Raw genomic sequence first — 18,007 nt, 5'->3', positions numbered from 1 at the left:
AAATAACACCAGCATTCTTCACAGAGCTAGAACAAACATTCCTAAAATTTGTGTGGAACCAGAAAGGACTCTCAATAGTCGAAGTAATGTTGAAAAAACAAAACAAAACTGGAGGCATCACAATTCCAGACTTCAAGCTGTATTACACAGCTGTAATCATCAAGACAGTATGGTACTGGCACAAAAACAGACATTCAGATCAATGGAACAGAATAGAGAACCCCCAAAATGGACCACAAACATATGACCAACTAATCTTAGACAAAGCAGGAAAGAATATCCAATGGAGGGGCACCTGGGTGGCTCAGTCGGTTGAGTATCCGACTTTGGCTCAGGTCACGATCACTGAGTCCATGGGTTCGGGCTCTGTGTCAGGCTCTGTGCTGACAGCTCAGAGCCTGCAGCCTGCTTCAGATTCTGTGTCTCCCTCTCTCTCTCTGCCCCTCCCCTGTTCACACTCTGTCTCTCTCTCAAAAATAAATAAACATTATAAATTAAAAAAAAATATCCAGTGGAAAAAAGACAGTCTCTTCAGCAAACAGTGTTGGGAAAAATGGACAGTGACATGCAGAAGAATGAACCTGGACTGCTTCTTTACACCATACACAAAGATACTCAAAATGGATGAAAGACCTAAATGTAACACAAGGAAGCCATCAAAATCCTAGAGGAGAAAACAGGCAACAACCTCTTTGACCTTGGCCGCAGCAACTTCTTACTTGATATGTCCTCAGAGGCAAGGGAAACCAAAGCGAAAATGAACTATTGGGACCTCATCAAGATAAAAAGCTTCTGCACAGCAAAGGAAACAATCACCAAACTAAAAGGCAACTGATGGAATGAGAGAAGATAGGAAGATAGTGGCAAATGACATATCAGATAAAGGGTTAATATCCAAAATGTATAAAAAACTTTTCAAACTCAACACCCAAAAAACAAATAATCCAGTGAAGAAATGGGCAAAAGACAGGAATAGACATTTTTCCAAAGAAGACATCCAGGTGGCTAACAGACAGACACATGGAAAGATGCTCAACGTCACCCATCATCATGGAAACACAAATCAAAACCACAATGAGATACCATCTCATACCTGCTAGAATGGCTAAAATTAACAACTCAGACAACAACAGATATTGGCAAGGATGAGGAGAAAGAGAAACCATTTTGTACTCCTGGTGGGAATGCAAACTGGTGCAGCCACTTTGCAAAACAGTATAGACGTTCCTCAAAAATTAAAAATAGAACTACCCTAAAACCCAGCAATTGCACTACTAGGTATTTATCCAAAGGATACAAACATGCTGATTCGAAGGGGCACATGCACCCCAATGTTTATAACAGCACTGTCAGCAATAGCCAAAGTATGGAAAGAGCCCAAATGTCCATCGGCTGAAGAATGGATAAAGAAGACATGGTATATATTTCTATACAATGGAATATTATTTGGTGATCCAAACGAACGAAATCTTGCCATTTGCAACAACATGGATAGAATTAGAGATATTGTGCTAAGCGAAATAAGTCAGAGAAAGTCAAATATCATATGATTTCACTCATATGTGGAATTTAAGAAACAACAAAACAGGTGACCATAGGGGAAGGGAAGCAAAAGTAAGATAAAAACAGAGAGGGAGGGGCGCCTGGGTGGCTCAGTCGGTTAAGCGGCCGACTTTGGCTCAGGTCATGATCTCACGGTTTGTGAGTTCGAGCCCCGCGTCGGGCTCTGTGCTGACAGCTCAGAGCCTGGAACCTGCTTCAGATTCTGTGTCTCCCTCTCTCTGACCCTCCCCCATTCATGTTCTGTCTCTCTCTGTCTCAAAAATAAATAAACGTTAAAAAAAATAAAAAACAGAGAGGGAAACAAACCATAAGAGACTCTTAAATATAGAGAACAAATGGAGGGTTGCTGGCAGGTTGAGGGGATGGCCTAAATGGGTGATGGGCATTAAGGAGGGCACTTGTTGGGATGATCACTGGGTGTTATATGTAAGTGATGAATCGCTGAATTCGATTCCTGAAATCATTATTACCCAATGTGTTAACTAACTTGGATTTTAAAAAAGTGTTCTTTGTATATTTTGGGTAATGGTTCTTTATCAGGTGTGTCTTTTGAAATGTTTCTCCCAGGGGTGCCTGGGTGGCTCAGTTAGTTAAGCATCTGACTTTGGCTCAGATCATGATCTCACAGTTTGTGAGTTTGAGCCCTGCATCAGGCTGTCTGTTGTCAGCCCAGAACATGCTTTGGATCCTCTGTCTCCCTGTCATTCTGCCTCCCAGATTGTACAGTGCTCTGTCTGAAAAATAAATGAACATTAAAAAAAAATGGAATTGTTTTTTCCCAGTCTGTGGCTTGTCTTTTCATTCTCTCAACACTGTCTTTCATAGACCGATATTTTAATTGTAATAAAGTCCAGCTTATCAACCATTTCTTTCCTTGACTGTGTCTTAGTGTTGTATCTAAAAAGTCATCACCAAGCCCAAGGTCATCTAGGTTTTATCTTACGTTATTTTCTAGGAATTTTAGTTTTGTGTTTTGTATTCAGGTCTGTGACCCATTTGGGGTTAAATTTTTAAAGGGTGTAAAGTCTGTGTCTAGATTCATTTCTGTGCATGTGCATGTCTAGTTGTTCTAGCACCATTGTTTGAAAAGACTATTTTTTCTCCATTGTATTGCCTTTGCTCCTTTTTCAAAGATCACTGTATGGGGCACCTATGTGGTTCAGTGTGTTGAGCATCCAACTCTTCATTTCTGTTCAGGTCGTGATTCCAGGGTGTGGGATCAAGCCCCACATTGGGCTCCATGCTGAATGTTGGTTGAGCCCACTTAGGATTCTCTCTCTCTCTCTCTCTCTCTCTCTCTCTCTGCCCCTTTCCCCTGCTCATGTGCTCTCTCTCTCTAAAATAAGATAAAATAAAAAGATCAGTTGATTGTATTTATGTGGATCTGTTTCTGGGCTCTCTATTCTATTCCACTGATCTATTGTTCTTTCACCAATACCATGCTGTCTTGATTACTCTAGCTTTATATAGTAAGTCTTGAAGTCATGTGGTGTCAGTCTTTCAGCTTTGTTCTTCAATATTGTGTAGACTATCGCTGGTCTTTTGTTGCTCCATGTAAACTTAAGAATTAGTTTGTCAATATTTGCTGAGAGTTTGGTTAGGATTGCAGTGAATCATAGATCTAGTTGAGAAGAACTGATATTTTAACCATATTGAGACTTTATATCCATGAACATGGACTATCTCCATTTATTTAGTTCTTTCTTGATTTCTTTCATCAGAGTTTTATAGTTTGCCTTATATAGATCTTGTACCTATTTTGTTATATCTAAACATTTTGTTTTGGGGGATATTCATGTAATTAGTATTAGGTCTTTAATTTCCATTTCCATTTGTTCATTGTTAGTATATAGAAAGCAGTTGACTTTTGTATATTAACCTTGTATTCTACAACCTTGCTATTATTGCTTATTAGTTTTAGTATTTTTGTCGCTTCTTTTGGATTTTCATTACATAGATGATCATGTCATCTGTGAACAAGACAGTTTTATTTCTTCTGTAAAATAAAAATTCAACTGAGTAAATTTGATGACCTAATTGACTTTATTCAGTGATTCATGAATCAGGCAGCATCCCATCTAGCAAATAAAAGAAGTATGTATTTATGTATTTATTTAGAGTATCCAGTGGGGAAAGAGCTGAGGGGGAGAGGGAGGGAGAGATTCTTAAGCAGGCTTCATGCCCAGCACAGAGCCCAGTGTGGGGCTAGATCTCATGACTGACCGTGAGATCATGACCTGAGCTGAAATCTAGAGTTGGAGGCTCAACTGACTGAGCCACCCAGGTGACCCAAGGAAAGGCTTTTAAAGGCAGAAAGGAGGTGAGACAAGGAAGTCATAAACAAAAGAAAGGATTATTTCAGGCAAGGTCACCTTTTTTAGGGAGGTAAATGGAGTCTATTGGGTGAATTACCTCACTAGTGCTGACTAGGAAATTCCAGACTGACTGGTTACGATCACATTCTTAAAGAAGGTTGAACTTGCAGTTAGGTTAGGTATTAAGTCTTGGTTGGTGACAGGGGTTTAGCTCAAGTAAATCCATTTGGGGCCTGTTGTCTTCTTTTTAACAATTCCTTCCCAATCTGTATACATTTTATTTCCGTATCTTACTGCATTAGCTAGGACTTCCAGTACAGTGTTGAAAAGCAGTGGTGAGAGATGACATCCTTGCCTTGTTCTTCATCTAAATGGAAACTTTATAGTTTCACACCATTAAACATGTTAGCAGTAGGTTTTTTTTATAGATATTCTTTGTCAAGTTGAAGTTCCCCTCTGCCCTAATTTACTATAAAAGTTTTATGATGACTGGATGTTAGATTTTGTCAGATGCTTTCTCTGTCTGTTGACATGATCTTATGACTTTGTTTTTTGGTCTGTAGCCTGTTGATGTGATGGATTACATTAACTGATTTTTTAATGTTGACCCAACCTTGTCTATCTGGGATAAATCCTATTTGGTTGTGGCATATAATTCTTTTTATATATTGTTGGGTTCTATTTGCCAATATTTGGTTAAAGATTTTGCATCTATGTTCATAAGAGGTATTGGTCTGTAGTTTTCTTAAAATATCTGTCTGATTTTAGAATTAGTGTAATGCTGGCCTCATAGATTTTTCTTGTGTGAGTTTTGACAGATTACATCTTTTATAGAATTGGTCCATTTCATCCAGGTTATCAAATTTATAGTTATGGAACACAATATTCCTTTATTTTTTTTAATGTCTGTGGGATCTGTAGTGATGTCCCATTTTTCATTTCTGATATTAGTGATTTGTGTGTGTGTGTGTTTTTCTTACTGAATTTATTGATCTCAAATAATCAGCTTTTGGTTTTATTGATTTTCTCAATTGATTTCCTATTTTCAATTTCATTGATTTCTGCTCTTATTTTTACTATGTTTTTTTTCTTCTGTTTACTTTGGACTTAATCTTCTCTTCCTTTTCTAGTTTCCTATGTTGGAAGCTTAGGTGATTGATTTTGGGTGTTTCTTCTTTTCTAATATATGCATATAATATTTAATGCTATAAATTTCCATCTAAGCATTGCTCTTACGGCCTCATACAAAGTTTAAGTTGTGTTTTCATTTTCATTTAGTTCAAGTATTTTTAAATGTCTCTGGAGATTTATTCTCTGACCCATGTATTATTCAGAAATATATTGTTTAATAACCAAGTATTTGGGGATTTTCCATTTATGTTATTGTATTTTGTTGTATTCCATTATGGTCCTGAGAGCAGACATTGTATGATTTCTATTCTTTTAGATTTGTAAAGATGTGTTTCATGTCCCAGAATGGTCTAGGTGAGTATTCCATGTGAGCTTGGGAAGAATGTATATTCTTCTATTATTGGATGAGGTAGTTTATAGATGCCCATTATATCCAATTGCTGAATATAACTATGTCATTTGTGACTTTTCGGTCTATTTCTACTGGAAAGGTGTCAAAGTCTCCAATTATAATAGTAGATTAATTTATTTCTCCTTGCACTTCTATCAGTTTTAGCCTCCCATAGTTTGACACTCTGTTGTTAGATGTGTACACATTAAAGATTATTATGTCTTTTTGGAGGTTTAACCCCTTTCTCATTATGTAATGCCCTCTTTATTCCTGATAACTTTTCTTGCTCTGAAGTCTGCTCTGTTTGAAATTAATACTCCCACTTTTTTTTTTTAAGATTTTATTTCTTAAGTAATCTCTCCATCCAACGTGGGGCTCAAATTTACAACCCCAAGATCAAGAGTCACAGACTCTACCTACCGAGTCAGCCAGGTGCCCCTACTTTCTTTTGATTAGTTGTTAGCATGGTATATTTTTCTCCATCCGTTTACTTTTACTGTGTATGTGTCTTTATATTTAGAGTTTCTTGTAGACAACATATAGTTGGGTCTTGTTTTTTGATCCACTCTGTCTTTTAATTGGTGTATTTGGACTGTTGAAGTTCAAAGTGATTATTAATATAATTGGATTAATGTCTAGCATATTTGTTACTGTTTTCTACTTGTTGCCCTTATTCTTTGTTCCCATTTTTGTCTTCCACTCTTTCTCTGCCTTTTGTGGTTTTAACTGAGCATGTTGTATGATTCCATTTTCTTTCCTTTCTTAACATGTCCATTACATTTCTCTTTTTACTTTTTTTAGTGCTTGCCCCAGAGTTTGCAATATACATTTACAACTAGTCCAAGTTCACTTTCAGATAACACTGTGCTGCTTCATGAGTAATGTGAGTACCTTATCATAACAAAATAATCTTAATTCCTCTCTGTCATCTCTGTATCACTGGTGTCATTTATTTCACTTATATAAGCATGCATATGTATGTATATGTGTATGTGCATATATATACTGTATATGTACGCATACATGATTGAGTTGCTTTGAATAAACTATTATCAGGTATATCAATTAAGAATAAGAAAAGTAAAAATTTTTATTTTACCTTCACTTATTCCTTCTTTGATGCTCTTCCTTTCTTAACGGAGATCCAAGTTTCTGACTTATATTATTTTCCTTCTCTCTAATAAGCCTCTTTTAACATTGCTTCCAACGCAAGTCTAATAACAGCACATTTCCTCAGTTTTTGCTTGTCTGAGATTTTTTGCTTGCCCTTCATTTTTGAGGGGTAATTTTACATGTATAGAACTCTACATTGGTGGGTTTTGTTCTCTCAACATTTTTTTAATATTTTAGTCCACTCTGTTCTTGCTTGCATGGTTTCTGAGGTGAATTTCAATATAATTCTTATCTTTGTTCCTCTACAGGTAAGATGTTTTTAACTCTGGCTTGCCTTAAGATTTTTTCTTTGATTTTTATTTTTGTAGTTTGAAAATGATATTCCTAGATGTAGGGTGGGGGTTTTTTTGGGGGGTGGGGGGACATTTATTTTGCTAGATGTTCTCTGAGCTTCCTGAATCTGTGTTTGGTGTCTGACATTAATTTGAAGAAGCTCTTAGACATTATTGTTTTAAATATTTCTTCTGTTCCTTTCTCTTTTTCTTTTCCTTTTTATATTCTAATTTTGTATATTTATGCTTTTTGTAGTTGTTCCACAGTCCTTGGATATCCCGTTCTTTTTTTCCTGTCTTTGTTGTCTTTGCTTTTCAGTTTTGGATGTTTCTATGGAGATATCCTCAAGCTCAGAGATTCTTTCCTTACCCATGTCTAGTCTAATGGAAGCCCATCAAAGTATTCTTCATTTCCGTTACAGATCTTTTTGATCTCATGGTTCCTTCTTATTATTTCTGTCGCTTTGCTTACATTGTTCTTACGTGCTATCTCCTTTATCTACGAGAGTCCTTAGCTTATTTAAAAAAAAATTTTTTTTTTAAGTTATTTATTTATTTTTGAGAGAGAGAAAGAGAGAGAGGGACAGAGAGAGAGAGTCACAAGCAGGCTCCATGTTGCTAGCCTAGAGCCAGACGTGGGGCTCGAACCCACAAACTGTGAGATCATGACCTGAACTGAAACCAAGAGTCGGACGCTTTGACCAACTGAGCCACCCAGGCGCCCCCCTGAGTCCTTAGCTTATTAATCATAATTGCTTTAAATTCTCAGTGTGGTAATTTCAACGTCTGTAATGTCTGGTTCTGATGCTTGCTCCATCTTTTCAAATTATGTTTTTGCCTTTTGGTATGCCTTGTGATTTTTTCTTGATAGCTGGACATGGTGCACTGGGTGAAAGGAACTGCTGTAAAGAGGCCTTAGGGGAAAGGTGAGGGATTTTTTTATAGTCCTATGATTAGGTCAGTCTTTTTACTGAGCCTGTGGCTCACTGTAAACTTCACAAATGTTTTTCTCAGTTTTTTCTTCCTGCATTAGGTGGGATGAGATGGCTAGAGTGGGCTGGAGTTGGGTATTTCTCTGCCCATAGGTTGTTTAGGCTCTGATTAACTAGTTTCTCTTGAGGACAAAGCAGAGTGCCCTGATGTATTTCAAGATAGTTCTTTTTCCTCCTCCTCCTGTCAGAAGCATGAGGGATTTTTCTTTGGTATTTATTGAGAGCACCTGGTTAATCTCCTGGAGGTAAATCTCACAAAATTGCAGGGGTCTTCCTATGAGGGAGTCCTCCTGGAGTTTTAAACTCTGTGTTGGCCACACTGAGCCTCCAGCAATTCATCAATTATAGTTCAGGTTTGCCTACCTTAGTGCTCGTCCCCTGCACAATTCCCAGCCTGGTAAGCTGTGATTCCCCATATTCTTCTGTGTGTCTCTCCAGTCTTGGGGGCAGTAGTTTGCCCTGTGCCATCACCTCTCTACTTACAGATCCTCGAATAGTTGTGGATTTTTCAGTTTGCTCAGCGTTTTACTGGTTTGGGTAGAGTGGTGACTTTCAAGCTCCTTACATGCAGAACCGGAAACTGAAAGGCTGTCTGAAGTTTTCTCTCTCAGTTTTGTCCACCCTGAGCCTCCAGCAGTTAGACAGCTCCAGTTCATTTCCCTAACTAGGCACTGGTTCCTGGGGAGGTTACTGCTCATGAGTTTCTCCTCTATTAAGCTGTGATTCCCTGTGTTGCCTGTTGGTCACTCCTGTCTTGGGGGCAACGGTTTGCTCTGTGACCTCAGTTCTCTTACAGATCTAAGCAGAGTCACAGATTTCTCCGTTTGGTCAGCTTTTTTACTTGTTGTTAGGGTGGAGTGGCAATTTCCAGGCTTCTTACTGGTCTCCCAGAAACCAGAAGTTAAAATGACATCAAGCTGAGGCTTTACAAGGATCTGTATCATTTTGTTTTTAGTTACTTTATCCATGGGCATTATTCCTCAAACTGGGACATTAGTCATATAGTTACAATTTCTATATCTTAGATGTGAGAGATTCTCAATCTGCTTCTGATCATTCCTAATTACTGATACTCACCATCATGTGAGGTCAAAATATAGTTCTATAATTCCTTTGAAATGTCTGTGTGGAATAGAAACTGAGGCTCCTGTTCCGTGGAGCAATACTTGTAGGTATCACCAGTTCGTGTACTTTGTCTTGGTTTTCCTTGAGAAGGAGTATGGCCTAGGAGTGTTTATTACTGTCTAATTACATGGCCTTAGATGAATCATTTCCCCGAATGTCCTTCAGTTTATTTATAAAGTCTAGTTTCTAAGGCAATCATTAATAGTGTCAGCCCATTTACAATGAGTTGGTGAAGATTAATTAAATAAGTTAATTTCTATACTTTTTAAGCCCTTCAGAGATTAATTTTCAATATGCAGTAAACCTTACTTGATGGCGGCATATGTTATGGTAAGCACGATGCTAGATGCTAAGTATACAAAAGTTAAATAAAATATAGGTCCTACTTTTGAGCTCAGAGCTGGTTGAGAGGATATAAATGTCAGTAACCACATGTAGCATGTTACATGCTATGAGATAGGTGTGTTCAGAGATACAAGGAGGGGGTGATTAATTGGGGTGCAATTAGAAATATAAATTCAATTAGGAATACACACCTTAATTGTAATTAGCAGTTAGCTTTTCAGAGTTAAACTGGATTATAATTTTTTATTACTGTTTATATTGACATTAGAATTACAAGATAGGGCTTTTTATTTTCTTTTTTTTACCTGCCAGAGAGTGGTGAGTTAACAGGATTGGAAATCACAAAATGAATTTGTGGCCCCAACTCTGCCTTGTGTTTTGGGGGGAATTCATTTAACTTCTTTGAACTTCAGTTTTATCAATTAGAAAATAGAAAGATTAGCTCTCTATCTCACAGAAATAATGATATAAAAGTGTTTTGTGAAAATGTTACATTTTTACAAATGTCAAGTTTTCAGATATGTCTTTAAGAGCGTGTATTTTTTTCCTCTTCCTGAGTCTGATGATTCCTTTGCGTTTTGACTCTGACTTTTAATTGCCCTGCAGTGCACGTAGGGCACAGATTCGTTGGCATATTACGATTCTCCCTGACTCATCCCTTGTTCCCTCCCTCCTCTTTCTCACTGTCTTTCATTTCCTGGGATTGTGTTGCTACATTAGAAAGAAGTAAGTCTGTCTCCTGAAAAGGGCAGTACAAATCCACTGTGGTAAGGCTTCACTTTTATTTTCTCCTATGTCATGTACTAAATACTTATGAAAGATTTAGTTTTAAATTACATAAGAAATTATTGGTGAAAATGTCATCTGATGTCTACTATAATATTTAATATTTAAGTAGTTCGAATAAAATTTATTTTTGTCTTTTTTCTCTTTGACTTAAAGCTTCTTGTTTCTATTTTAAGAATAGAAAGCCACAAAAAGGTTTTTGGTTTTAATCAGGGATATTTGAAGACTGTCTTTTGGGAACTTTTAGGTAAGAATTTGTTAGAACAGAGTTTTTATACTGTGGGAGGTGACACAGTTTGTGATCTAAAATCAATAAGTGGATTTTGCAACTGAAATGATTTTAGTGTAATGAGGATAAGTACTGTTTCATGAAATCTGTATGTTTTATATGTGAGTGTGAGCATTTACTACATTGTGCTCCAAAATATATTTTTTGTGGGTCTTGGTCATCATATTACGTGGAAAATTACTTCTCTGGAATTTCTTTCACATTTTCCATTTTCTTATTTTCTTATTTTAGATTTGTAGTGATCTAAGAGGCTTTTAATATCCTGTTTGAATGTTAGAAGAGCAATTATCTGTTTTTATTTTTTAAGGGGAGTACTTGAGAAATAGATATTACATGATGACTGAGAAGTAATGATAAAGGTTTGTTGGTATTTCTTAGGGGAGGTGAGTCCCTAGATGAGTTTATGAGGGAATGGAGTTCTGCCAAAGCATCTTCAGATGGGAAAGTTAAGTCTGTAAGGAGCTCAGTTTATCAGCAGCTATGACTCTCAGGGTAAAATACTGCTTGAAGTGACAAAATAATTTGTAACTGATGTGAACCAAAGGTGGGGGTTGCGGGGGGAAGGAAGCAAAATGTAGTCAATACAGGTAGAATAAAGTAGCTGCCGCACATTTTAAAAATGGTTCCTTGAATGATCTGCAAGCTGTTTTTACTTTGTTCCTATCACCAAAACCAAAGTTACATTTATATTTCATTTTATATTTATTTAAAAATATTCCCCCTTGTCTCCATATTTCAGGTTCTTCTCTCTTTCCCTTTTTATTTGAACGGTTTATTTGCTTGGGTTTTATTTGAAGGGTTTTGTGTACTGCTTGAAGAAAATTCCAAGAATAACCTTTTCTATTTGCTTCTTGCTGTAAACTTGCTGTATGGTAACCAGGGGACTTCAGCCTAAGAGTTGGGGTTAAGTAGTTAAGTAATTGATAAAAGCATGGTCCCTAGAGGTAAACTGCCTGAGCTTAAATTTAGTTCCATGACTGAATGGATTACTTATCCTCCTCAGTTGATTCAGTTTTCTCATCTGTAAAATGGAAATAATAATAAGGCTTACCTCACAGAGTTGTGAGGTTTAAATAGATTAATATAAATAAAATCTTCAGAAGGGCAGATGATAAGAGTCACATAAGGGCTACCTATTATTATTATTATTTTTTTTTATTTTTTCTTCAACGTTTATTTATTTTTTGGGACAGAAAGAGACAGAGCATGAACGGGGGAGGGGCAGAGAGAGAGGGAGACACAGAATCGGAAACAGGCTCCAGGCTCTGAGCCATCAGCCCAGAGCCTGACGCGGGGCTCGAACTCCCGGACCGCGAGATCGTGACCTGGCTGAAGTCGGACGCTTAACCGACTGCTTAACCGACTGCGCCACCCAGGCGCCCCTGGGCTACCTATTATTATTGACATCAAGTTCTCTTTGCAGGCTAAGAGGCCTTGGGGCAAGTTACTTAATCTTTCTGGGCTTTATCTATTTTTTTTTTTTTTAAAGATACAATTCTCTGATTCTTTGTGCGTATTTAAACTCTGATAGTTGATCCAAATTAGTTTTATGTTTTTGAGCACTTGAAGTTACTCCTTTTTGTTTTTTTAATCAATGGAACTAAAAAATATTTCCAACAATATAAATATTTTGTGCTAAAAATGATTTTAGATTGTTGGAATGGCTCTAATATTACCTGTAGATGTTAGTCTCTCCAATGCAGTAAATTTTATGTAAAGTATTATCCAGAGAAGTCTTTTATCTTTCAGTGAAAGCCTACTCTTCACTAATAACAGGAATTGTTAAGAGAGAGGCCTCTATTTTTATATTTTTGCTTTATATGAATTGGCCCCAGGAGTAAAAGTGTCAGTGTCAGTCTTTCATTAATGCTTCTCACATAAGAGCACAAAATTTTTGGTGAATCTTCATTAAAATGTCATGTTCCAAGTACATGGCCATAACAGCAAGGCCATAACAGCAAGGAACAAAACAATTAAGTCTGAATTGACTTCTGAGCAATATATTATTCCAAAGTTGTAAGTTGACAGAGTTATTGATCAAGGGAACAAAGAGTGTTCTTAACTCTTTTGTTAGCTTTAAGCTGTTAAAAATAAAGCAAAATGTTTACAGTAAATTCTATTTCAGTTTGTTAACTTTTCCCTTATTTCTTCATGATGGAAGTTTTGAAATTTCCATTTCATTTGTTTTGGCTTACAGCCCTAAAGAAAAAGTAGCAAAGGTCTTTCTGAGGATTAAAATTTTTACCTTCTGTATTATGGTTCTTTTGTTTTTGCTTTTTTAATCAGTTCTTGCTGTGAGAGTTTCTGTTTTTAGAAGTACAGATAAGTTAACTTGTTGAGAATTCTTATCAATGAGCACTTAAGACCGCTCTGACCCTTGAATAACCCTTCTGTTTGGAGAGCTCTGTAATTGTAGGCTGCTCTGTGAATCCAGCTGTACTGTACGTCTTTTGAAGCGGCACAAAAACAGATTACAAAATTTGTAGAGTGTGAACAGAATGAGAGCAGATGTGATTCTAAGACTAAGAATAAACAACGTAAGAAATTACATTCCTTATCTTCTAAATAATTCAGTTGGGAGGTAGGGGTGGTTAGAAGCAATTTTTTTTTGAGGTTTTTAGATGAAAATGTGAAAATGTCCTTGGAAAGTGAACAAGAATATATTGTTTTTTGTTTTTTTAACGTTTATTTATTTTTGAGACAGGGAGAGACAGAGCATGAACGGGGGAGGGTCAGAGAGAAAGGGAGACACAGAATCCGAAACAGGCTCCAGGCTCTGAGCTGTCAGCACAGAGCCCGACACGGGGCTTGAACTCACGGACCGCAAGATCATGACCTGAGCCAAAGTCGGATGCTTAACCGACTGAGCCACCCAGGCGCCCCAAGAATATATTGTTTTAGGTTGCTTGTAGTGGAGTAACTGATGTTCTTTGACTATTTTCTGTAACTTTGAAATGCAATTTCTTTGAGAAAACGGTAGTTTTACTTGCTTCTTGGGGTGGCACACTGTGATTGGTTCATTTAGTGGCATAATTCTGTTAACTTTCTTTTCCAGTTTTTTCCTCTTCACTTAACAAAAAGAGCCCAGTTTAGTGTTTGTTTTTGTTTTTTTTAAGTTTTATTTATTTACTTTGAGAGAGAGAACGAGTGCAAGCCAGGAGGGCAGAGAGAGAGAGAATCCCAAGAAGCTGGCTCCTTGCTGTCAGCTCAGAGCCTGATGTGGGGCTCAAACTCAACAAACCGTGAGATCGTGACCTGAGCTGAAATCAAGAGTCGGATGCTTCACTGACTGAGCCACCCAGGCGTTCCAAGTACCCAGTTTTTAAATGTTGAGTTTCAATAGTGAAGAAAAAACGATTTAATCTTAAGCAATGCCTCATTACCCTTCTTTTTAGCTACTTTGCAAGGCTTTGAAGGTTGAGGATTATAAAGCTGCTGAACCATACTTAGTTTCTCATTTGGAGATTTTGAGAAAGCAAATAAATAAACAAGTGTACTAAAGTCAATAGGGATAATTATGAACTTTGTGTTACTTTATACTATTACTACTCTTCTTTACTACCTTTTTCCCCTCCTTATAAACGTATTCTTTATATGAGCCTTTATTTCTGGTTTTCATAAATGGAACTCCTTGAAGAGATGATTTAATAAACAGATAAACTTTTGAGTATATAAATTTTGTGGTAGGGCACCTGGGTGGCTCATTCGGTTAAGTGTCTAATTTTTGGTTTCAGCTCAGGTCATGATCTCATGGTTCGTGGGATCAAGCCCTGTGTTGGGCTCTCTACCCTGACAGCTCAAGCCTGCTTGGGATTCTATCTCTCCCTCTCTCTGCTCCTCCTCCCACTTGCTTACACACTCTCTCTCAAATAAACATTTAAAAAATATATATATCTAATAAAGAAAATTATATGGCAAAGAGAAATCCCTTTGTAATAAGTGTTAGAGGATTTGCATGACTAATTAGAATTGTGTTCTGGCAAAGAGATAGGTAAATACAGCTTTATTTTATTTTATTTTATTTCATTTTATATTAATTTTATTTTTTTCTAGTAATCTCTACACCCAACGTAGGGCTCGAATCCCGCTCTGTTGTTCTCTCTTCTTTCTCTCTTTTTTTTTAAGATTTTATTTTTAAGGGTCACTTGGGTGGCTCATTTAAGCATCTGACTTTGGCTCAGGTCATGATCTCACAGTTCTTGAGTTCCAGCCCTGCCTTGGACTCTCTGTTGTCAGCGCAGAGCCTGCTTCAGATCCTCTGTCCCTGTCTCTCTGCTCCTGCTTGCTCTCTCCCTCTCAAAAATAAATAAACATTAAAAAAAAATTGGGGGACTCCTGGGGGGCTCAATCGATTAAGTGTCTGACTCTTGATTTTGGCTCAGGTTATGATCTCATAGTTTGTGAGTTCAAGCCCTGCTTCAGGCTCTGTGCTGACAGTACAGAGCCTGCTTGGGATTCTCTCTCTCCCCCTCACTCTCTGCCCCTCCCCCACCTCTCTTTCTGTCTCTCTCTCAAATAAATAAAACTTAAAAAAAAAAAAGATTTTATTTTTAAGTAATCTCTACACCCAGTGTGGGTCTCAAATTTACAACCTTGGGATTAAGAGTTGCATGCTCCACCAACTGAACCAGCCAGATACCCCTGTTATTCTCTGTCTTCCTAGAAGCTTTCCATGAATCCCCAAATAAGTTTCTCTTCTTCTGTGTTTGTCTCCTTCACTAGGTTTTAAACTCTATTTTAAACTCTTTGGGGACAGAGATTATAGTGTTTTGTCACTACCATTTATATAGCACAATTCCCAACAATGAGAAGCAAACTACTTTCAAGAATAGGAGAAATCCAGTATGACTCCCAGGTTTTTGGTTTAGCTGACTGGTGAAATGTTTTTTTATTTTTCATCTCTAAATTGGATTGCAGCATCAAAGAGACAGGAGGCTTTGGTGAAAAATAATGATTGCTTATATTAGAGTGATAGCAGAAAATGTTGAGAGGAAGGGAAAAATATATCTTGATATGTTAGGATACATTAAGAATAAATGTTTTGAGATATAGTTAGCACTTTATGATTAGATTAAATAGAGGGAGAGGAAGATGATGAGGTAGATGGTAGCCAAAATAAAGTTACTAACAATGGGATAAGATAGAGAAACGATATAGAAGTGTTATTTGTAGTTTGTATTCTTCAGTAGAACAAGTAGTATCTCCTGGCAATCAGTAATTAATGACTTCTGCTGTTGGTGGGTATACAGTCTTTATGTGATGCATTTGGTTGCAAAGGGACTCTGTTATCATTCATTATTGATAAAGTCCCAGAACTGTTGAGTGGTTTTATATTACCATTGTACTGATGAAAATCTGAGAATTCAAAAGAGGTGAAATCCCATAAGATTATAGTTATGAAGGTCTCATTTAGATGCAGTTTAAGCCTGGGAAAGGAATCCATATGAAGAACAGTACTAATGGCAGATCTTATTAAAAATAAAAAATAAGATTATTAACTAGCATAGACTACTGGTTACTTTAGTACTTTACCTCCTCTGTTTTCTTTAGTCTCAACCTTTTTTACAAGCATTCTTGCCCCCAATTAGTTATATTATTTTATTATTTTTTAAAAGTTTATTTATCTATTTTGAGAGAGAGAGAGCAGGAAAGGGGCAGAGAGAAACAGAATCCCAAGCAGGCTCTGCACAGTCAGCTTGGAGTCCAGCGCAGGGCTCAAACTCAGACTGTGAGATCATAACCTGAGCCAAAACCAAGAGTCTGATGCTTAACCCACTGAACGACCTAGGCACCCTTGTTTTTTGTTTTGTTGAAGAGTAAAAGATAAAAGTCCTAACAGTTCAATAATAAAAAGACAATAGAATTTTATTTTATTTTATTTTTTTTTTTAATTTTTTTTTTCAACGTTTATTTATTTTTGGGACAGAGAGAGACAGAGCATGAACAGGGGAGGGGCAGAGAGAGAGGGAGACACAGAATCGGAAACAGGCTCCAGGCTCCGAGCCATCAGCCCAGAGCCCGACGCGGGGCTCGAACTCACGGACCGCGAGATCGTGACCTGGCTGAAGTCGGACGCTTAACCGACTGCGCCACCCAGGCGCCCCGACAATAGAATTTTAAAATGGGAAAAAGATTTAAATAGACATTGTTTCAAAGAAGATAAACAAATGGACAATAAGCAAATGAAAAGATGTTTAGTATCATTGGTCATTAGTGAAATGCAAATAAAGACCCAAATGAGATACCACCTCACATTCCTTAGGATGGCACTGATAAAAAAAATGAAACGGTCAATAACAAGTGTTAGGATGTGGAGAAATTAGAACCCTTCTACATTGCTGGGGGGAATATAAAATGGTACAGTTGCTTTGAGAAATAGTTTGGCAGTTCCTCAGTAAATTAAACAGAATTATATGACCCAGCAGTTTCACTTGTAGCTATGTACTGAAAAGAATTGAAAATAGGTGGTCAAACAAAAACTTATATGTGGATATTCACAATCACCAAAGGGTGGAAATGTCAACCAACTGATGAATGTCAACCAACAACTGATGTCAACCAATTGATAAAACCCAAATGTCAACCAACGGATGAATTAATAAACAAAATGTGGTATATCCATTTAGTGAACTACTGCAAAGCCACAGAAAGAAAGTGCTGATATACACTACAACGTGGACGAACCTTGAAAACATGTGAAGTGACAGAACCTAAACATGAAAGGTCACGTATTGTATGATTCCATTTATATGAACTTCCCAGAATAGGCATATCTAGAGGCAGAGAATGATTAGTGGTTGCCAGGGGAAGGAGGAGGGGAGAATTGGGAGTGATTGTCAAAAGCTTTCTCTTTGAGATGGTGGAAATGTTCAGGAATTAAATAAAGTGGGGTGATGTTTGCACACATTGTGAATATACTAAGCACCACTGAATTGCACACCTAAAAATGGTGAATGTTAGGTTACGTAATTTTATGAATGTGTTTATCGTGTATTAATACTAAAAAAATAATAAAAGATTTAAAAAAAAAACACCAATTTCTAATGGTGTTCTAATATGCCCTGCCCTTTGTTTTAGGGACATGTACAAAAGATATTCAGGAGATCCTCTTCATCTGACTCAAATTATTTCACAGCTCATGTTGAGATTGTTGAATGTCCACTAATCTCAAGTTTCTAGGAGGCAGCAGACCACAATTTATATGTAACAGTCTTTTAAAAAAATGGAGATAGATTTATTTATTATTTTCAAATAGATTAAAAAATTTTTTTATACAAAGTCATGATCATTGTAAAAAATTTATAGAATACACACTTTTCTTATAGTTCTATCCCATAGAAATAAGCTGTATATTGGTTTGATGTATACTATTGTAATTAAAAAAATGATTTTTTTTTAATGTTTATTTATTTTTGAGAGAGCGCAAGCAGGAAAAGGGCAGAGAGAGAGACACAGATCCGAAGCAGGCTCCATGTTCTGAGCTGTCAGCACTAAGTCTGACGCAGAGTTCAAACTCATGAACTGCAAGATCATGACCTGAGCCAAATGAGCCACCCAGGCACCCTTATACTATTGTAATTTTCTAAAGAGAGATTTTTACTTTCCAGTTTTGTGATACCTCTATT

At 36.9% G+C, this 18,007-nt stretch overlaps 1 protein-coding gene across 14 annotated transcripts in view; it reads left to right on the top strand.

Moving 5' to 3' along the window:
- BCL2L13 (BCL2 like 13) overlaps positions 1-18,007 on the top strand; it is an 86,961-nt gene that overhangs the window by 62,067 nt on the left and 6,887 nt on the right. For 5 of the 14 annotated variants that reach the window (XM_030321321.1, XM_030321315.1, XM_030321312.1 and 2 more), the window contains 2 exons: positions 5,326-5,363; positions 6,202-6,283. The exons of 6 other annotated variants lie outside the window; for them this stretch is intronic. In XM_030321321.1, the coding sequence (XP_030177181.1) occupies positions 5,326-5,363; positions 6,202-6,283 (120 nt within the window). Of the gene's footprint in view, positions 1-5,325; positions 5,364-6,201; positions 6,284-10,015; positions 10,075-18,007 lie in introns of those variants that run through there. 3 more of the 14 variants (XM_032593873.1, XM_030321319.2, XM_032593876.1) reach the window with 2 other exon arrangements.

The sequence above is a fragment of the Lynx canadensis genome, chromosome B4, assembly GCF_007474595.2.
Source record: "Lynx canadensis isolate LIC74 chromosome B4, mLynCan4.pri.v2, whole genome shotgun sequence".
Lineage (NCBI taxonomy): Eukaryota > Metazoa > Chordata > Mammalia > Carnivora > Felidae > Lynx > Lynx canadensis.
This window is presented reverse-complemented; position numbering and strand designations above follow the sequence as displayed.